The sequence below is a fragment of the Pagrus pagrus genome (assembly GCF_965226575.1).
Source record: "Pagrus pagrus genome assembly, chromosome: 18".
NCBI classification, from domain to species: domain Eukaryota; kingdom Metazoa; phylum Chordata; class Actinopteri; order Spariformes; family Sparidae; genus Pagrus; species Pagrus pagrus.
Window position 1 is genome coordinate 2,097,121 of NC_140202.1, and position 22,775 is coordinate 2,119,895.

At 40.4% G+C, this 22,775-nt stretch overlaps 1 protein-coding gene across 1 annotated transcript in view; it reads right to left on the bottom strand.

The window, feature by feature from the left end:
- Positions 1–22,775, bottom strand: part of kif6 (kinesin family member 6) — an 87,004-nt gene that overhangs the window by 57,882 nt on the left and 6,347 nt on the right. Inside the window, exons 4-10 of the mRNA XM_084381667.1 lie at positions 18,665–18,812; positions 18,338–18,447; positions 16,556–16,685; positions 12,720–12,926; positions 12,164–12,307; positions 10,545–10,631; positions 2,647–2,750 (exon numbers count right to left, since the gene is read on the bottom strand). Coding sequence (XP_084237793.1) covers positions 2,647–2,750; positions 10,545–10,631; positions 12,164–12,307; positions 12,720–12,926; positions 16,556–16,685; positions 18,338–18,447; positions 18,665–18,812 — 930 coding nt within the window. The remainder of the gene's footprint in view (positions 1–2,646; positions 2,751–10,544; positions 10,632–12,163; positions 12,308–12,719; positions 12,927–16,555; positions 16,686–18,337; positions 18,448–18,664; positions 18,813–22,775) is intronic.

The window sequence follows — 22,775 nt, forward strand, 5'->3', positions numbered from 1 at the left end:
ATTACTGCTTCGCACACTCTTGCCATTCTCTTGATGAGCTTCAAGAGGTAGTCACCTGAAATGGTCTTCCAACAGTCTTGAAGGAGTTCCCAGAGATGCTTAGCACTTGTTGGCCCTTTTGCCTTCACTCTGCGGTCCAGCTCACCCCAAACCATCTCGATTGGGTTCAGGTCCGGTGACTGTGGAGGCCAGGTCATCTGGCGCAGCACCCCATCACTCTCCTTCTTGGTCAAATAGCCCTTACACAGCCTGGAGGTGTGTTTGGGGTCATTGTCCTGTTGAAAAATAAATGATGGTCCAACTAAACGCAAACCGGATGGAATAGCATGCCGCTGCAAGATGCTGTGGTAGCCATGCTGGTTCAGTATGCCTTCAATTTTGAATAAATCCCCAACAGTGTCACCAGCAAAGCACCCCCACACCATCACACCTCCTCCTCCATGCTTCACGGTGGGAACCAGGCATGTAGAGTCCATCCGTTCACCTTTTCTGCGTCGCACAAAGACACGGTGGTTGGAACCAAAGATCTCAAATTTGGACTCATCAGACCAAAGCACAGATTTCCACTGGTCTAATGTCCATTCCTTGTGTTCTTTAGCCCAAACAAGTCTCTTCTGCTTGTTGCCTGTCCTTAGCAGTGGTTTCCTAGCAGCTATTCTACCATGAAGGCCTGATTCACACAGTCTCCTCTTAACAGTTGTTCTAGAGATGTGTCTGCTGCTAGAACTCTGTGTGGCATTGACCTGGTCTCTAATCTGAGCTGCTGTTAACCTGCGATTTCTGAGGCTGGTGACTCGGATGAACTTATCCTCCGCAGCAGAGGTGACTCTTGGTCTTCCTTTCCTGGGGCGGTCCTCATGTGAGCCAGTTTCTTTGTAGCGCTTGATGGTTTTTGCGACTGCACTTGGGGACACTTTCAAAGTTTTCCCAATTTTTCGGACTGACTGACCTTCATTTCTTAAAGTAATGATGGCCACTCGTTTTTCTTTACTTAGCTGCTTTTTTCTTGCCATAATACAAATTCTAACAGTCTATTCAGTAGGACTATCAGCTGTGTATCCACCTGACTTCTGCACAACACAACTGATGGTCCCAACCCCATTTATAAGGCAAGAAATCCCACTTATTAAACCTGACAGGGCACACCTGTGAAATGAAAACCATTTCAGGTGACTACCTCTTGAAGCTCATCAAGAGAATGCAGAGTGTGTGCAAAGCAGTAATCAGAGCAAAAGGTGGCTACTTTGAAGAAACTAGAATATAAGGCGTATTTTCAGTTGTTTTACACTTTTTTGTTAAGTATATATATGTATATATATATATATATATATATATATATATATATATATATATATATATATATATATATATATATATATATATATGTGTGTATATATACAGTATATATATATATATATATATACATATACATATGTAAATTCAAAGATTTTTTGTTTCATGCTTCACGATGCCTGGCATCAATGACTAGCTAATGTAGCAACATGCTTGTGTGTGGCATGTGACATCTGCCTGGGTGCCAGATAGCTGTGAACATTTTGTTAATTTAACGTTAATTTTATAAACTTGGGCATTCTCTCAATTCTCTTAAAGAAGCTTACAGAAAGCTGAATAGATTTGATAAAGAAGCATACACACAGCAATCTGAGAAGAGCACAGAGTGGATAGGTGCATTTTCAACATGGTAAAAGCTGGGGGGTCGAAACTAATAATTTTAAAAGTGATATGAAACTAATATTCTATTCAGAAAAACAATAATTCAATTGGCTTCACCTTTTGTGAATGGATTAATACTGAATCTTACAAAGCACTGAAGGCAGTAGATTAGTCCTCTGGTTAGGCAAAAATGTGTATGTATGAGGAAGTATGTGCGTTTGGAAATGTGACAACAAGTAAGCCAGAATATGTGCGATCATTCAGCACTGGGGATCAGTCAAGCATAAACCAGAGAGGAAACAGCAACAAATAATTCAGCATGTCCACTGAATGTGGTCACAACAGACATCATTAAACCTGCTCTGTGAGAGTTTGACCACAAACGGGGAAATTAAAGATAATCACCCGGGTAGAGAGAAAATAATAAAAAGGGGAACTTAGGGAGCCAGAGGGGGACTGAGTGTAAAAACATCAGCACTGGACGGGTGCTTGATGGAACCTCCGTCCTGAATGCTGGCTCTGACAGACAGGGTCCCTCTGCCATTTGAGTATGTGAGCAGAAATAAAGCAGTTCTGGCTGAAACACAGTCCTGGGAAACTCCATTAGATCCTTTTTAGCCTCAGTGAACAAGGTTTCAACTTCACTGCTCATGAATCACAAATACTGATAAGGGTCCAAAAAAAAGACTGTTAGAGACACACTTTGAGCATCCTAGAAGGCTGACGGGGCCAATCCTGGAAAATACACGTCTGGACTGTCCCAAGGTCACATCACTATAGACGTACAGTACACACATATACATTGTACAACCTGTGATATCGCCTCTAGAACACTCCATTTCATTTCGAGTGACTTTGTTGTCTCCCCTCATCAGTAATCTCTAAATCTCAAGATAGCATAACATGCTTAAATCTCTAGGCTACTGTATGATGAGAAACTGAGTGGATTGAGGATATGAGGAGGTGACATACTTCTGGATCTCCTCCACAGTGAGCTGGTCATCTTTTTGTTTTCCTGTCACCATGGCCAGCTCTTCCTTAAGAGACTGGATCTCGCTCTTCAAACGTGCAATTACCTGAAATACACAAACAAAAAGCAGATACACACATTGTCAAAAAGCACTTAAACAAATTTGCAACTACAGTAAAAAACAGACACATACACACACACACACACACACACACACACACACACACACACACACACACACACACAGGCAGAGGGTTCTTTGCTGCTGCCAATGGATGAGACAGTCCTTCTGAAAATGATCTTGTAGCTTATCTTACTGAAGCATTTCGAGGACATACTTTAAGTGATTCCAGGCAATGAGGCAGTGAGAAAATGCAGGAAGCACAACATAGATTAGCATTAAACAGCTATGGTGGCAAAAAAAAAAAAAAGAAAACCCTCAGCTGCTGTCTGTCTGCACGTGTTTGGTTATGGCCATGCACACTGAGCCAACAGGCTGGTTGCTGTTAGTAACCACTGCCCGGGTCTGGTTACTGTATACATATAAAAGCTAAATATAAATCCAGACATAGCTTCTTCAATAAGTTCTTAGATTGTAATCTAAGAAATGGTTAGAAGACATAGGATGTGAGAGCACCAATAAACATAACTCCACTGATTAGTACTGGGGATCACTGGAGGCAATTTATCAGATTACATACAGCTTCTTTTGGAGCCACAAACGCCTCTATACTAGCCTCTTTTTTCACAAAGTAGTAGTACTCCTGCAGACCTGTAAACACACTTTAATGTGTAAAATCAGTGGAGTTACCCTTTAAATTAGTGTATTAGCTTAGTATGTGTTTACTGACAATGAGATGTGTGCAATTTAAAACAGGAGCTGCAAGGTTATAAAGGCAAATGTTATTTGTTTCAAAGGTAATGCTGATGAAGTAAAAAGGTATTACTTGCTAATGTTAACAATGTCATTATTTGTATGAAGCACCTCCGAGTGCATTTCACTTAGACCTCTCATTAATAGTGCTTTTCATATTTAAAGCAACATTATGTAACTTTTTTACCTTAAAACAACAGCTTCAAAATCATTTTGATGGTACAGTGTCTTGTAATAGGGTAAATGGTATCTCCTTATCACTTGATGAATGGGTGAATGGTGTCCCCTTTTCACTTGTTTCTGCACTATGTTACTTCAGTGAGAGGGTAGGATCAGGCATTACAGACATGTTTATTTCAAGATACAAGTTCGCAAGACATTACATTGTCACGAAGTAATGAGTTTTGTTTATATTTAGCACCTGCATTACTTCTGACAACGACAGTGGTGCACTCTGAAACTGTGGGGAGTGCCAAATCTCACAAAAAGCCAATTTCTACATAATGTTGCTTAATTATTTTTAATTCATCCAACAGACCCGTTCAATTGCATAAATCCTCAATCCCCTGGTCCACAGCAAGAGGAGCAAGTGCAGGAGGTTAGAGGTGAGCCCACTTGACACATGCTCTTGTTTTGAAGCTGAAAAGTTGCGTGCAGTGTGCCATAAATTGAACTTAAAGTGCTATGATTAAAGGGGCCACACACATGAAAAACAACTCAAGACACATATGTATATACTGTATGTACTGTATTTATTTATCCTCAATGTGTATTTCACTGTATATTCTCCTCAGTAATCATAATCCTTGCACTGTTTTACCTTACTTTCAATCACCTTGCACTGTTGGACTGACAGTTACTGTGTATGTTGTTGAAAATGCTGTATCATGCACAGTCTGCTTTTGTATTTATCAATACATTTACCTTCAGTTTGCATTATGTCTTCCAGAGTAATAGTTATTCTTGCAGTGTTTTTTACTTTTTGATCACTTTACTTTTGCAATACCTGCACTGTTATTCACCTTACAGTCAAACTACCTCCATTTGCCCATACTCTATTATGATGACACACTTCTCTCTTCAGTACAAATCCCACTTCACAATCACCACTGAATTTTGACTGCGTTACAAAATACTAAAGCAGACTGAATTGGTGGAACTGTCTCAGAAGAGACAAATACAAGAGAAAGTGGCAACTGTGTGCCAGAGTCACACAGTGACACTCCTGACACCAAGCTGCTAGGAGCTAAAGTTCAGTGAAAACTAAATCAAGGTCAAAGGTCAGATTGAGTCATCAAAGAAAAGAACTGCCTATTATGGCAAACCTTCTTCTAACTGGAAAGCCAAAAGCAGTCATACAGTCAAACATCGTCAACTCAAGGTGCTCTTGAGAAGAAACAGACCTGCAGTGTGGTTTGGGGTAGGTGCCACCAAACTAAAAGAAAATGTCATCCCTAATCCACCTCATATCATATTTTTTAACATTGAACATCATAGCTGATCATCCCTCAGCAGAGCCACTCCCTGTATCTCTTTTTTGGGACCCATGGTCTGATGTAATTCTCCCAGCTGCATCCTGACCGCCAGCTGTTGGTCAGCGGAATTCTGCAGTCTATTTCAGAGTGCCCGAGCCCACACTGGTACCACAGTACGGCGGCAGGCTTCCATACACTCTGAATAAAAAACTGATTCATGTGACTGATGATGCCAGCATGTCCTATGGAAACCCATGTCAGTAAAACAGTGCTAAATGAATATTGTAAAAGGAACAGTTAATCCAAAAATGAATATGCAGTCATTATCTACTCAGCCGTATGCCAATGGGTGATGTTTCGTAGTCGACAAAACATTTCTGAGGCGCTTCAGCGAACTAGTATTCCAGTATTCTCCTAAACAACTGAAGTAGACGGAGTTTTGTTCTGAAATGTAAAAAAAAAACTGAAGAAACTACACAGCTCGATACAGCTCATTCGGTGAAATCCAAGTCTCTTGACAGCCCAGAGATCCCAAATTGACTTGAAAAGTCGTTATTTATACCCATGACGAGCTCATGCACCCACTCCAGATGGGATGCACATTAATGCTTTCAGCTTAGCAGCTTTAGTAAAGACCTAGGCCTAAAAAAAAAGGTGTAAAGACTACTTTTCAAAACAGTTTGGGATCTCAGGGCTTCCGCAGACTGGATTATGCTAGATAAGCTGTATGGAGCCATTTTATATTGTTTTTTGCAACAAGTCCCCATCTACTTCAGTTGTTTAGCTGCAACTCTGTTTAGCTGTGAAGCTCCAGAAAGTTTTTGTCGACTGTAAAACTTGGCCCAAATGTCCATGAGTGAGTAGATAATGACTGCATTTTCATTTTTGGTTAAACGGTTCCTTTAAGGTGATGCTGAAAAAGCACTACCAAACATGACACTGACTTGTACAAACAGACATAACTTTAAATTACACATTTTCTTCTTGAATACATACTGTACTATCCACCCTGTGCAGAAAACCACCCACAGTAAACTGTAAGCACTGCAGTCTAACCACAGGTTACACCTCAAATGCATATGTATTATGTAGTATGCCACTCACAAACATGCTGCTATTATGGGGCCTCCTTTAATGAGGGAAGAGGAGTCATAGTTTCCCACTACACCTAAACATGGGCAGTCTTTTATCCCCAAAACAAAAACACAGGCATTTTCGACCTAACTACACCACTACACATACAAACTCCCTCCTGTCCTAATGAACGCGACTTGGATGAGACAGACGAGGGACCCAGGGAAAGCAACCATCCACAGGAATTTTCACACCTGCTTACCAAACATGTCTCGCTGGTGGGTTATAAGCAGGTCTCTGTTTGACTCACAAATATGCACTAATCAAAACTGTCTTCTCAAGTGAGATGGTGTGTGTATCTTTACGTGAAGGGAGAGTCCATGTTTTGGAGGGTCACCCAGCCTCCTATTACCCTGTGCTTAGCTGCATAGCTAGGCACATTTAGATCAACTTTTTTGACCCTTTAGGAATTACAGAATAATAACTTGATGGCATTTTCAGCTTTTCCCTTGAGTACACACTTAAAATAACTGCAACACTGAGATGGGGGAGGCATTTTAGAAGATCTAATAACTGTTGAAAATTGCCTCTGACTGCAGACCAGGATCAGCCTGGTCTAAATGGAGGATTAAGACTGACCTAAGTGCTCTTAGATGAATCAGCACAGCCAACCTTATATGGTATGGTCACTGTGGCTGACTTCATTATGATCACAGGTCATTTTCAACACCTCATTCTTTCCCCATCCATGAGACTTGTTAAATGCCTCGTCCGGTCTGGCTGGTTTCCTGCTGTTCAGGCTATCAGGAAGTGCATTTAGCAGTGATGTTGATACTGTAGGTTTTCGATATAGTGAGTCCCTGAGCCCACAGGTTGTCATATGAGTGGGTCCCAGGGAAAGCCAGTGGGCCCCCAATAAAAATGTGTGATTTATGACAAATTGTAGTATTAAACTCGTGTTTGATGTTATATGAGCATAATCATGGTTATATTCTTGAATGCTGAAACTGCATCTAAAAATTTAACAAATAAAAGAAACACTGGCATATCAAGGGCTGCCCCCTGAAAGTTGATGAGCCAGTCAGTCGTAGACCGACTTTGTGAGTACTTTTAAAAAACAGGATAAAACATAAAAGCTCACAAAAATGCACAGGGATGATGTGTGACTGAGCTTGTGCACCCAACCAGACAAGCTATACGGAGCCATTTTATGTTGGTTTTTTTTGTTGTTTTTTCCATGTTCTCAAACAAGTCCCCATCTAATTCCGTTGTTTAGGAGAATGCTGCAACTAGCTGCGAAGCTCCAGAAAGTTTTTGTCGACAGCAAAACTTGACCCGAATTTCCATCCACAGGAGGGTTAGTAGATAATGACCGAATTTTAATTTTTGGTTTATTTGTTAATTTAAGGTGATGGTGAAAAAGCAGCACTAAATGTATTGTATGTACTGTATGTGTTACTTTCTCTGTACTGACAAACACAATTAAGTTTGAAACATTACACTGAGAAGAAGAAAACCACCCAGTTTTACAGTGAACTGTAAGCACTGCAGTCTAACCACAGGATCCACCTCGAATGCATATATAAATATATATATATATATATATTATGTAGTATGCCACTCACAAACATCTCAATGAGGGATTATATATAAAGGGAACCAGAAATTTGCTTTTATATGAGCTGCCACATTAGTCAAAAAAAATCCAACATGTGATGGTGGATAGCTGATGAGAGAAGCTGTAATTTTAGGGGCACCAAATCCTAATCTGGCCTAGGGCAACAAAATGAGAGATTACAGGATCGATCACGACTAATTATTCCTGACAGTGGCCCAGTTAGTTTATACACCAATACCAAGTTTGTATCTAGATTTTTTAAATCTGTGTGTCAAAGATTGGTCTTGTTGCAGGAGAAAGTATCATGTCACGATGAATGAGATAGGTACACAATGAGTAGATGGTCAGAAACAGTGACCAGTGGATTTTTTTGTGTCTTGATAGCAAGTTTTTCAATAAGAATTTGTTGTTCAAAGTGTAACATTACAATAAAATACAGTGCATCCCCTCGACGCATGGATAGTGAGTTCACTGTGTCCCTTCAGATTTTTAATGCGTTTGAGACACAGGATGCATACCTATGAACATCACTGATTTAGTAGCCTATAGGCTACAGTACAGGACCATTAAAGGATAACTACCGTTTTTTACAACCTGGACCTTATTTCTAGCATAAAATATTATCATTTACTCACCCAGATAACTTTGGTGTCATTTGAAGTCGTTCGGACGAAATTAGATCCAGTGTAGCGCCGGTATATCCATATAATGCGAGTGACGGGGCACTGAAACACAGCCTCTATATAACGCATTATCTGCCACGAAACTAGTTCATTTCACCAATATGTTGTCATGATACACTAGTGCTATTCCCCTCTGAGTCCGGGCTCGTCTGTTATCAACATCCGGGGTCAAACTAGCAGTAGCAGCTACAGGTAAACAAGCCGGCTGTCGCGGGTGCGCGCGCAGCTCAGAGATGACATCTTCCAGGTCAGAGGTAGTAGGTCAACCTACAGACCCTGGATGTTGACAACAGACGAGCCCGGACTCAGAGGGGAATAGCACTAGCATATCGTAACAAAATATTGGTGAAATGAACTAGTTTCGCAGCAGATAATGCTCATAGAGGCTGCGCTTCAGTGCCCGGATCAATCGCACTATATGGATATATCGGCGCTCCACTGGATCTAATTTCGTCCGAACGACTTCAAATGACACCAAAGTTATCTGGGTGAGTAAATGATTGTATTTTATGCTAGAAATAAGGTCCAGGTTGTAAAAAACGGTAGTTATCCTTTAAGGCAGTGTGTGGTCTGAACAATGTACCAAACACTGACTGCAAGATTGTGAAAGTCAAACTGCAGGTTTCAAATCAATTACCACAGCTGGCATGTCCAATAGACAATGTGCCTTTAGACTGGGGCAGGCCAAGAATTGGAGTCTGAGTGTCACCCCAAACCACAGAAAATGACATCATTCTAATCTGCAAGCTGCACTGCTGACTTTACTGTTTTTTCTCAGTAAAGCAAGAATGGAGATAGAGGGAGAGACAGAGACAGAGAGACGGGAGCAATAAACAAAATGAAAACAACACACTAGAAAGTCATAAATGGAGACAAGAAGTTTGCCCACGAAGTTTGGGTTTGCCTGGAGCTGTAACTGTGCCGGACCCGGTTGGGAGCAGCCAGACACTGTCACAATTACTGAGCCGGCCGCAGACTCTCTTAAAAATACCTCTGTAGGGTTTGCAAGTGGCCAGCCAAGTCTCAGCGGCAGTAATACAGTAGCAGTTGATCCTCAGGCAGGTCATGGTGGGAGGGGAGGAAGCGGATATCGCTATGATGACTTACTACTGTAAATCCCCACAGGGGCCTTTACACTAGTTACCAGGTCTGTTTCCTGGCACACTACAATAGGGGAAGGTGTGACAAGTACTGTAAGAGGCAGAAAAAAAGGAGGGAAACCCTCATCAAGGGCTAACCTTGCTAAACTGCCCTGGCAGTCTCTCATGTTATTGAGTCATTATTTGTCATTATATAATGTATAGTAATATGTAGCAAAAGGCAGATACTGAGGAATGTGTAAGGTCTAATTGTTGGGTGGCCTCTGTAACCACATACTGTAGCAACAATCCAAGAGTATTCTTGCCAAAACTTTCTCTGCTGCACATCTCCTACTTTGGCCTCGTCTCTAACTTACCATTAAAATAATGTATTCATAGTGTATAGACACTAAATATAACAAGAGTAAGCAGACTGCACACTCTCATTTTAAAAAAAGTTACACTTCATCCTAAAATCTGAACAGGGCAGGAATTGCTCTGTGGCTCCATGCATGCAACGTGTGCTTAGAATAGAAAAAATACTTGAAAGCAGAAATCTAGCACACTTTCTAACTTCAAAGATACATTTATTTGCGATGTTTCGGTACTAGACCTTCATCAAACTGTTTGCCTGATGAAGGACTAGTACTGAAACGGCACAAATAAATGTATCTTTGCAAGTTAGACAGTGTGCAAGATTTTGCTTTCAAATTAGGATTATTTATGCCATAACAGAAGTGGAGGCATGTAAACAAGACAGAGAGAGAATGCAAACAGGACCTGTGAGCAGTCTAAATAACACAAGACAGACAGGAGTCCATGTGCTGAAAGTGGAAAACGGCTTTTTTCAGAATGACTGACACTGGAAAAACTAGTTTGGTACTGGAAACCTAAAGGTGACATTTAAACACATGGCGAGTTACACTTAGTTACATTTAGAAGTTGGATTCTCACTAATACTTGTTCCTTGATCAATTTAAGATCTGGAAGCTGTGAAGAGGGTCTATAATGAAACAGCACATTAAGTCATGTCCCAGTGGTGTGATTGTGGCAAATGTAGTGACTAGAGGAGTGCTGTGAGTGCCAGGCTGTCTCACCAGGGCAGGATCCAGTTCTTCATTCAGTATGGCCTCATTCTTTATGAGAGCCACTCGCTGAGCAAAGCGGCATGTAGAGATGGACTCCTGAAGAGAACAGATTTAAAAAAATGTTTTAATATTTGTTTTTCTGCCTGAGGGGAAGACTTGTACTCCTAATGACTCTCTATGAAGCAGAATACACATATTTTTCCTCTACCCTGTAGTGGTATTTATCCTTCTAGACTGCTTGGTAACACTTTATAATAACCATCATTAATAAATGGTTATAGTTACTAAGTATAGTTTTGTTCACTTATAAACCAATGAGATGCGTTATCAAGCAGCTGTTTATTGTGAAGTTGCAACGTTGCAAAGTGTTACCAATTGTTTTAGTGTTGCCGAGTTTTGGGGATATCGGCCATAGAGATGTCTGCCTCCTCCCGAATATAATGTAACTAGATGGCATTCGGCTTGCGAGGCTGAACATGCCAAAAAATACATTTAAAAAACTCAACAGCATTGTCTCTTTCCAGAAATCATGACACTGTTCTCCAGATAATCCACAACACCTGCCAACTGTATTACTATGCAGAAGGAAATGTGCATATACTCATGGAGAAGAGGCATGGGATGTAAACATGAAATGACGTCCTCAGTACCTCATTGTGAATGTTTACTGCTTTTTGCTGTCATTTACCGTCACACTCATTTCTCTCCTTCTCTGTCTGTTTACCCCAGGCATACAGCTGCAATCTGTGGAGGTATAGGTCTTATGTGAGACTACCTTGCACAGGGCTCCTCATACAGAGCAGAGCGGACTGAAGCATGACAGTTACTACGTTATGTTTCATTACGTCTGTTTCTGTTTTGTTCTGTTTAAGTTGCAACATGAATTTGGAGGCAGTAAAGACGTTGACTATGCTTAAGCACTTTAATGCAATTTAAAATATGGCTTCAAACAGATGTCTGTTTTTCCATAGATGGATATAGGCTATGATTTTTGCCAAGTTAACTACTGTTTTGGCCACATTACTAGCAGTGGACTCAACAATGATTTCACATGAATAAGCAGTGTGTTAATAAATTGTTATCAAATGTGGAACCTCCTCTTACATTTTTTCACATCATCAATACTCTGATTTATTATCAGATTCTATGCTAACGTCTAGCTGCAAAAAAGTATGTTTGTGTGTGACTGTCAGGGCAAAGGGGGAAAGACGAAGAATGAGAGAAAGAACAGAGAGAGAGAGCAAGAGTAGAAAAAGCCTGATGAGAAAGTACACAGATAGTGAAAATTGTTATGGTGGCAAAACAGTGACTGGTAAGCAGAGGGGAAAAAGACATTTCATTAATAGAATGTGGGAGCTGAATATCACTACAGGTAAGAGGAAAAAACTGGAACTGTCCCTTTAAAAATGTAAAAAAATATATGTATTTTTTTGTTTGGTTTGGATATGCAGAGAATCCAAATGAGGTTTCATGAGAGAAAATGTACATATTCAGTGCTGACAGAGCAAGCTAGAAAGGCTAAAGGGCTTGGAACATGATTTTACTCCAAAAATCTTGTTTCCTCTCACTTTGTTGGTAATCTAACAAAATATTCTGTCTGAACATGGCCTAAGGTAGACCGTCCTTACATCAAGGTTCCTCTTTTCGACTGCCAAAGTGGCAATCATTGTAGTCATGCAGTTGCCCCCAAGGCTGTCCCTCAGCACAGAGGTCAACATGGAGTTCCTGTACGGAATATGGGAACGGTTCTTCTCTGACAGAGCAATGATCACCTGAAGGAAGAAAGCAGTGAAAAGGGTAAATGATATGTAACTAAAGACAGAGATGGAGGATGGAAATTAAATGCCAGATCCTAACATAATGTCTGAAAGGAAAGGCAATTAGTCTTTCCAACAGTGTGGGTCATTACTGTCCATGCAGTAGCTTCAAGATGGCCATTAATCAAAGGCAAATGTCTGGCACAAAATGAATTATGATGAACTTAGAAATGGAGGAACAGGAAATTAACTATTCTTTTCTCATGGTCAAAAATTGCTGTGCCATATCATACACAGTAAATGAAATAAATAAAAAATATTGTATACCACAATATGTTTCATTATTAACAACATTTATATTTTAAATATTAAATTGTTTGTACAATTTATTATTTTAAATAAAGAAATATGTCTAAGAAGTAGCTACCTGCTCCAGGTAGTGGAGGGAGAGGTTGATGTACTTGGCCTCAGTAAGCAGTTGCCCATTCAGGCCGGTCTTGCTAACTCTATCAGATCCAGCCAGGTCCACCAGGTGGAGCTTGGAGCGCCGCAGGGTGGCCGAGCCCTGCTCACGTCTGCATAAGTGCACAGTGAAAATACAGTGGGAGCGTGTGGATGCCTGGTTCATTGGAGTCTAGAGAAGAGAGAAGAAAGGAGAGTCGAGTGGTGAGAGAACACTGAAAAGGCTGCAATATTCTTTGTTCTGTGTGAGAGTAATTTGAATCTTCTAAATTTAGTACACATGCTGGACAGAAAAAAAACAGAAGAAGGGAATTTTATTCTCCATTTGCGGTACTTTCCATATTCAAAACAACAAAAAACATGTTTCCTTTGATTCTTATTTTTTCAAGCTCCTGCTGGTTTGAAAATCAAAGCCGCACCATGTGTAACCGATGAGCAGTAAACACATGGTGGCGGCTTTAGAAAAGTTGAGGTTGCTTTTCAGATGGTCACTGGAACAGCAGAAGTCAGGTTGAAACCAGGGGGAGACAGAAATAGAACATGAGTCACTCTGCACAAACAAACCTTATTAACTAGAGGAGATACTCATGGCACCCTCAAAGAGAGAGTCAACAGAGGAAATGGACATTCCCTGACAGTGCTGATCATTGACCTCTTTCTGTTGGACACATGATTTTGGTTTTAAATAACAGATTTTAAACGGAGGCTATATCTTGATACTACAACTTAATTTTAATTACGGTAGTTTCTGATAAGGCTTAGGGGTTCAGATTTGGTTCTATCTGTGGTCATTGATCTAAGACATTGACATGACTTACTTTAAACCTCTGATTGAAAACACGATCATCAACATTCCAGGCCATTTCCATGACTTGTGCCAACACCTTCTTGTTAAGGTCAAGACAGTTCATGACAGATCTTTCACTATCTTAACCCACCACTATCATCTCTTTCCTCAGTCCAAATTCCCTTTGTGTTTGCTCCTCAGGGTATCCCTGAAAGTAATATGAAGCATCCCTTAGATGTTGACTAGGGCTCACATACTTAATAGAATTGAATACAGGGTCAAAGGTAAGGGTCCATGTTCGAGACATCAGTCACCCCACTGACAGCTATTTTCCACACCAACCAACTGCAACCAGGTCCAACCTTGAAAAGTGGCCCATACTGTTAGTTTGGCAATTTCCAAACAGCCAGCAGTGTAATACAACCGCCCCACGATGAATACTGTCCTTATGGAGGTTATAATGGTCAGCTTTTATGTAACTGATTTAATAAGGCATTGATTCAACTTTATTAGGGACCAAGCACCGATCAGTGTGAGTACCCCCTTAAAATGCAAGAAATTCTTCCTTCCTTCCTGCTTTCCTCCTTACCAGCATTTTCCAGGAGCTAAAGGTGCTCGAAAAACTCATGAAACTTCAATGGAAGTGTGACGCGTCACACGTGGTGAAAATGTATATAGAGATTTCTATGGAAGTCCTGGAAAGTGCATCAAGTACAGCATGTCCTGTACATTTAAATGGTTACAGACATTGTGTTAATACCCACAGAGGGAATAGTGTCCACACAGGAGCATTGAAATATGTCTTAGTTGTGAAAACACATCAGGGCAATGCAACCTCACTTCCTTTATTCTCCTGAGTTCTCACTTGACCACATGTTGATCTTACATGCACCACATGCTGACCACACACAGTACTGCATTGGGTCAGCATAAACGGACCCTCTTACAACCCCCAAACACTTACAATACTATATATTAATATTATACGCATCCTACTCACCCCCACAAGTTCAAGAGGGAGTTAGGATGTAGAAATGGGGAAAGATCCAGATCCTACATGTACATCCTCATATGTGACGAGAAGTGAAAAAGGGATTCAGAAAAAAAAGACCATATGGGTGAAATGTTTCCTGAAGAGGTTGAAGGAAGGGTGAGGAGTTGAGAAGGTGTATTTTATTTCTGTCCAATAAAAGTGAAGAGGGGATTGCCAAGTCTCAAAGCGGGTGAGCTCACTGTCCGCTGAGTGTAGAGTGAATGTGTCATCTTTTATCCACATGGCTGGGGGCAAAAGGAGAAAGAAAGCATTACTGTTTATTTTATTGGGAGTCTATGTGGAGCAGGGACTACTGAGAGGTTTCTGGCAGCGGTAAATTCACTATGTTGATGGTGCTTTGTTTGCTTGGAACTCAAGAGAAGTTTTCTTGTGAAGAAGTTCCAGAGAGAACAAGTTCACAATAGTCTTTGTGTGGGTTGACTGTCCCAGAAGCACCCTGCTGAACTGTGCAACACCTCATCAACAGAATAATATAACATCCATGAATGTGTTTCCATTGAAATATACACCCAGGTGTAACAGAAGTGGTCCTCAAGGTAGATGAAAAACAAATGCAAATTGTTTTGGCAATGGGCTAATTCAGTGGACCATAGGGTTGGAAATCGCAGAGTAACTTACGATACAATAATGTCATGGTCCATTGCCCATGATAATAATGACAAAACAATTGTCTAGGATATGTCACAACGTCGCTCTAACTGAAAAAGAAAAAGGCAAAACGCAAAAGGCAAAAGGTAAGGCAAAAAGCTAAACTGTCAGAAAGCTGAACAGTTCAGGCCTCAGAATGTTTAAAGTGAATCCCAGCGACATCAAAACCCGACTTTGAAAGACTGGTTAAAAATGAAAAGCAAGTCTCTGATTGAAATCTAATTACCCTGTTCACTTTTACTCCCGGTTATTTACTTACAAACTTGCGACACGAGTAAATAAGATGAGACCAGTCATTTGCTTCAAACCTCAGGTTGCCAAGCAAAAGCTGACCCACCACAGTTCTCATCAGCATGGAGAGTCTGGGTGTCCCAGCATAGAAAAGAACCACCACAACATAAACAAAGAATTACGAAGAGAATGCTTGATTTTACTGGGGAAAAAACATGGTCAAAGAGACCACAGGGGACCAAAATAATATTTTAGAAGGGTCTTGAGGTAACCTTAGAGTGTATAATGCATGTGTTGATAAAAAATATCCTTTATGCCACTTCCCACGGGAGTGGTCATGTATTTGTGCATTCTGGATACAATTATTACTTAGAACACTACATGTAGTGTATGTGGATTACAAGTGGAAGTCATAAATTTCTGTTAGTGGAATATTGTTCAATTGAGCCTGACTGCTGCATTTATGAACTGATGCGTCGAGAGATAGAGAGAGAGAATTAAAAATACTCCTGGGAGAAGGAGACTGGGCATATTTTGCTGCCCAATATGTGTCAACATGCCACAACCTGAGGGACAGTGAGTGACCGACGCACACGCACACACACACACACACGCAGGCACACGCAAATGAGGAGGCACTTTATATACTGTACACATAATTAATGTAAATCAATCTTGGTGTTGTGTTTGTGTTTTTATTTGTTATGTTCTGTCTGAATGTTTGGACAAGTTGTGTTTTGATGCTTTGGCAACATTGTTGTAAAACTTTCAATTGAATTGAGAGAGAGAGAGAGAGAGAGAGGCAGAGAGAGAGAGAGAGAGAGAAAGAGAGAAAGAGAGAGAGACATATAGAGAGAAAGGGAAACATACTGCCCTTCACCTGTTGTGTATATTTTGTTTCATGTCTGTGACACATATTCTACAGATATAGACATTGAAACTGTAGTGAAACGCTGGAATGATGTCAATACGACTACACTGAGAGGTTGTCAGAGGTATTTTGGCTGAGGATCACACATGTAAAAAAATAGGGAAGACTTCCAATTTCTAGATGATAGAAGCATGTTTCCTTCTTTCTTACTTCTGCAATCATACGGTTAGTGTCACCCAGGAAGAGCAGATTCAGAGCCTCCTCCTCATTTGCTGAGTGCTGCAGTGACAGGTTCTTGAGATGAATGTTCTGATCTGGATCCTCCATGATCATTACTTTTCTGGAGGGGAAAAAAACAGATTAAAGGTCAAAATCTAAATAATCCAACACTGATGCAATTATGAAAAACAAATTATCTCAGTTATGTCATCCATTTCCCTCATGTTGCCTTGGCCTTGCTCAGATTTAAATCCAAACAAACCACATCTGCAAGTCACTGTGGGCTGCGACCCAGTTTGTCACATGCGCTTTATCTATCTGGGGGTTCATAACTTGAAAGCAGACGGGGCTTGCATTTAAAAACTAACAGTTGATTGGTTCTAGCACACACCAAGCACTCTGAAACACAGCATGAATGACTCCTGTGATCCTATCATATAATTTCAATCACGCCACCAGGGTTGTGAAAGTATGGCTACTGGATAGAGATGTCAAAGAGTGTAACGTGACTGAAGAACACAAGTGGATAATTATGTTAATGTGTGGGTAACTGAGATAGTTTGGTAAAAAAAAAAAAAAAAGGTTAAATGTCTGTAACCTGGCAGGATTATTTTCCTAAACAGCCCCACCAATCCAAAACAGGGTTTTATTAATGGATTTTTACACTCAAAGATAGATGATAGATGTGAATAAATTTACAAGATATTGTAAGAGACTTTTGAGTCTTTACAGGATGGAATTCTGGATGCATGATGGATATAATGCACAGATGGAGACAAGTAAAACAAGAAAAAGGGAGGGCAAGAATGTCAGAGGGTTAGGTAGTGAAAGACAGAAGTAGACAGCAGTTAAAGAGAGACATTTGTCAGTGCCACAGCTTCTCCTTGAATCAGCAAGTGTGGCCACAGCACGGTTAACAACGGGCACTGTCTATTTCCAGAAGACTGTGATTTGTGGGTATCAAAACCTTGAGCTGGATCCTCTGCGAAAGGAGAGAAGAAACTGAAATGGGACAAGTACAAGAAAGTACAAGACAAACACCAAAATGATGTACCAAAACGATATCGCGCTTGGAAGTCCAAAGTCTGCTTTGAGATGAAAAAGTATTGAGTATGACAAATTTAGGCAAAAAAAGGGAAAATAACATTAGCCACAGACAAACCTCCAGACAGATGGAATTTATAATTACAAAGAAAGATGAGCAGAAAAAAGACAGGATTTAGCAGGATGAAACAGGATGAGCAGTGAGATAGAGGCAGTCTCCAAGACAGGGCAAGGTAGGAAGGGAGGCAGAGGAGGACAACTGAGTGAGAAAATGAAGTAGATGGATACAAAAAAAAAAATTCCCCCCAGACCAGCTGCAGCAGCAACTAGCTATGAAAAGCTATTTCTCCACATGACCACTCCAGTGGCAGAGTCTGCCACCAGGTTGACCACATCCATTGCTGTCCCACAGTCTCATTATGTTAGCTGGCAGTTTGTAGTGAGGTGGTAAATACTGGAGTCTCCATATTTCACCACATGCTGACTCTGGGCCAGGCCGACAAATAGCTGTTCAGGAATTAGGCTCAGCTAAACCCACAAGTGTCTGGGAGTATAATCAGCCAGAGATGATTGGTCTTTTCAACTTTGAAATAAGTGTTTCTATCACTTATAAGTGCATGTTTTCAAGGTGAAATATACACTATATAAATCTAATTGTTTCTGTTTTGTGTTTGTAATGGGATGTCTGTTGCAACTGTTTGGCAAATTTTCCAATAAAAGAACACTGACGGTAGGTCTTCCAGTCGAGATGCTTCATGACAGGAATCCAGAAGGTCATATCCTATCTCGTTGTAGATCTCCAGGTAGGAGACGTGTGAGGTGTAAACCATACTGCTGTCCTGTGGAGCAAAAATAAAGTAGGTAACATTGGACTGGGTGCATGAAGACAGAAAAAGCTAAAGTTTAAATTTACTGTAGATACTAATTAATTAATGATGATAGAGAGTCATTAGGATATTATGTGATGTTTTCTTCGATATATCGATGTATGTGGCCTGTATGTACCAGTGAAACTGAAACCTTAAATTAATCGAAAAACAAGCTAACTGTGCTGACCTCGCTGATGCGTTCATACAGGTACGAAAGGGTGCGGGGAATAATGCCACGATCACTGTAGCGCTCTGCACCTCCTGTGATGGTAAAGGTCTTCCCACTGCCCGTTTGGCCATAGGCAAATATGGTGCCATTATAGCCATCCAATACACTGCACAGACAAATAAGCACAGACAAACAACCACAGAGACACACACACACACACACACACACACACACACAATTAACAACCATAACTACCAGTCAAGGTCCTGGACACCAAGAGCATGAAGCTTATGGTAATGGAAATGAAACCAATAATAGACACTGCTTATCTGCTTCTTATTGAATATGAAAACTAGATATTATACAGACTTACAATTTTAAGAAAAAGACAAATATTCTTCCACATCCAATTTGTTGTTTTCCAATTTGTTCAGGCCAATTGACTATAATTGGCAAAATAAGTAGGGCTGCAAAAACAATTATTTTCATTTTCATTCATACAGTTCATTGTCATCTGTAAATTATTTTCTTGATTAGTCGATTAGTTGTTTGATCTATAAAATGTTGATCAGTGTTTTCCTTAGCCAAAGATGATGTCTTAAAACGTCTTGTTTTCTCCACAACCCAAAGATATTCAGTTTACTGTTATAGAGGAGGAAATAAACCAGAAATATTCACATTTATGAAGCTGCAATGACAGAATTCTGACTTTTTTCGTTAGAAAACAACTCAAATCAATTAATCAATTATCAAAATAGTTGCAGTAGTTGACAACAGATGAATAGATTAATTGTAAATTGCAACTGTAAAAACAGCCGTGTTTTACAAGTAGGCATAGTAAACATTCTTGGAATAGCATTGGTTTACAGATGATGACACAAGTCCATGAGAACATAAGAACAGATGAGAACAAACATGATAAACAGTTTATGATCACTGCTGTGCTCTTTTTAAAGACGGTGAAATACATGCAACCAAAGAAAACAATGGGCCAACAGATAATTGTTTTCCTTTAAAAATTCATCCTCAGTGACATACAGTAGAATGCTTCTCTTTGTCTGCAAATGTAACCTTATTATTGCTGTTTTGCATGGTGTACCTCCTATGACATCACCACCCTAATTTGCAAGAGTGCAATGGACTGTCAAGTATATCCCTAAGTAAGCAGACACCAAAAGTCTGAGTAAATTGAAGGTGACACTTTAAATCCATAGGAAAAGATGGCAGTGAGTGGAGAAGAGGTATGGCAACAGACATCTGCCGGTAAGGGAGGAATGTCTCGGAGTATGAGTGAAGGAAAAGGCCCAAACCCACTCAACTAGGCACAGCCCGGTGAATTTGGGTTTGGCACTGAAGTGCCATTCTGCACGTGCTCAGGGCCATGGAAACCAAAGGTATCTAGTTCTGTTTGAATTAAATGAACATCCAATATGATGATATTCATATGAGGTAGGATAAGTTGGCATAAAGAACTGTAGTCTTGGAAATAAACCAGGATAAAATAGTAAAATGACAGAGGGGCCTCTGACACACAAGCCTGGATCAAAGGTGAGGGTAAAAAAAATGCTTTTTAACTTGCCAATTGCAGGGAAAAAGATATCTTGACACTATACTTTTCAAGATGAATTATAAATAAACGTATGCCTCGCTCTTATTCTAATAGAATTGCCAACCCAGTATTTGAGCAATGTGTGGGTTTCCCTCCCTGTGTGCTGTACAATTCCACACCCTGCATGAGAAGCGTAAGGGAAAAAACTACAGTCAGTTTATATAAAACACTACGTTCACTCATGAGAATGGTGGTTGGATGGGCAGACTTGGACAGCCATTGGGCATCCATTTGATCTAGTGTGAGTCATGGCAGTGATTGGCAGCTGGGAGAAAAGACACAGGCCCAGTGTTTAGTTTAATGTCAATGTTAATGATGCGGCCTGGGCCTTGCCACTGAGGCTTGGGCGTTTCCCAATGCTTGTTCCTGTTTACACCTCAGCTTTCCTGGATACTGGCAACTCATCGTCCGAAAGATCCTTTTTCTTCCTGTTGTTTTTATGAGAAGCAGTATGTCCAATCTTTTGATGTTATAGGGTTAAGGGTAAAACTGACCACACCCCTATTCTTCTTTGAACTTGGGCTGCAGCTTTCACAGCCATCTGAAATGGGATTACCGATTGCAGAAAGAGGGTTTGCCCTGCCAGCCCAAATTCATTACATTGGCTCTTCTTCTTCTGGAGCTGTTAATACTAGTTTGTTTTTAGACTACTGTATTGGGGTTGAAATGACTGGTTTCGATTACACCACAGCAGAGACAGAGACTAGTGTGCAAGTAAACAAGTTAGACCAAGTATGAGTGCAAACCAAAACAACAACCTGAAAGTTATTGCTAGTTGAGAGGATAGGCGCCTACATGCATGAAACTGAGTTTAAGTGCGGTGACAGCAAAACTGCTGTGATTCAAAGTGACTCCTGACAAACCCTGAATGAATGTTTTGAATGAAAAACATTCTGTCAGTCTAAATCTGTTTGTGATTTCTGTGGACATAAGTGCTTCTGTAACTTGTACCACCTCAGCATCAACATAAGCGTCATGGTTATCAAGCGGGTTTTACAGAGCTTAGTTGATGTCAGTTCCAACTAAAGTTCTGTTCAAATCTTCTTTCAATACCTTTTGTAGTCTAGGTCTAGTCTAGGTCTATAACTGTGTTCGATGGCAACATATTTCAATAGGAAATGTGGACTGACAAGGCAGCCATTTAGCCACTGCGGAACTGGATTTAAAATGTTATAACTTAGTGTGTAAACAGCCCTCTTGCAGAGTAGGCAAATAACTGACAGTGGACTAAAAACTGTCTGATTGGGGTGACAGATTGGTCATGGGTAGACAGGATGAGTAGTGTCTGCTTGACTGCAGACATTATAGTTATATCATAGACTAAAAGACACCAAGCTCAAATTGATATGGCGAGACATAGCCTGGATGTGACCTGATAACCTGATGTTTACCATCTGCCACACAAAGGGAGAACTGATAAATGCTTGGCTTGAGAAGGTAAACTAATACCCAAGTCAGTGAACCAGTGAGTCAGGTCAAACACACCCAAGCCAATCCAGACATCTCACAATGTTTTTCATAAGTCTTCAAAGAGCAAAGATAATGCAAAGCAGTTGTGGGGATCCACAAATAGCTCCTATTGTGACTAAGAAGGCTGGGTGGAATGTCTAGTTGATGGTGGGGCTAGATTGAGCCAAGAGGGCAGAGTTTGGCAAGGATGAGAGGAAGAACCTTGTTCACATACCAACAACACAACCAACATTTGATCACAGGAAATTCCAAATAAATTCTCTCTCCTCTTGGCTAGTTTCTCTTTTGGAAGTCAGACCTCATTTAGACTTAGTCTGGGCAAGGAGTGAAGCTCTGACAGACTCTGTTTCCCTTTGTAGAAATGGAGTTAAAATTGTGTATAGAGGTATCTCAAAGGTAAAGGAAGAAATTGTATTTTGGCATTATGACAAAATAATTTTTGATCAAAACCAAATTAGATTTATTTATTTAAAAACATCTGGTAGGGATGCATGACATTAAAATTTCTGCTGATATCCAATTGTAAAGCTTACACTTATCTACTTTCCACCTCAACAAAAACATCAACACAAGACAAGGCATCCACCTCACAACATGATTAGTGCACAGGTGTGCCCTGGGCTGGTCACAATAAAAGACCACTCTCAAATGGGCAGTTTTATCACACAACACAATGCCACAGATGTAGTGAGATTTGAGGGAGCATGCCATTGGCATGTTGATTGCAGGAATGTCCACCAGGTGGACATTTTGTATGTCTGCGATGCTCTGGATCAATGTGCATGACTGCCTGTTCCACTTCCTGCCAACATCCAGCAACTTCACTGAGCAACTGAAGATTAGTGAATCAACACTCCAGAGACCACAATCAACAACCTGATCAACTTTATGCAGATGGAGATGCACCAAAATAATATATATCCATACCTCTACTCATAAACTGAATACATAGACTTACATTTTTTACTCCAACTTGTGAAAAATGGGAGCATAAGTGTTGAGTTTATATTTTTGTTGAGCATATTACAACAACACCTGGGCAACCATCTT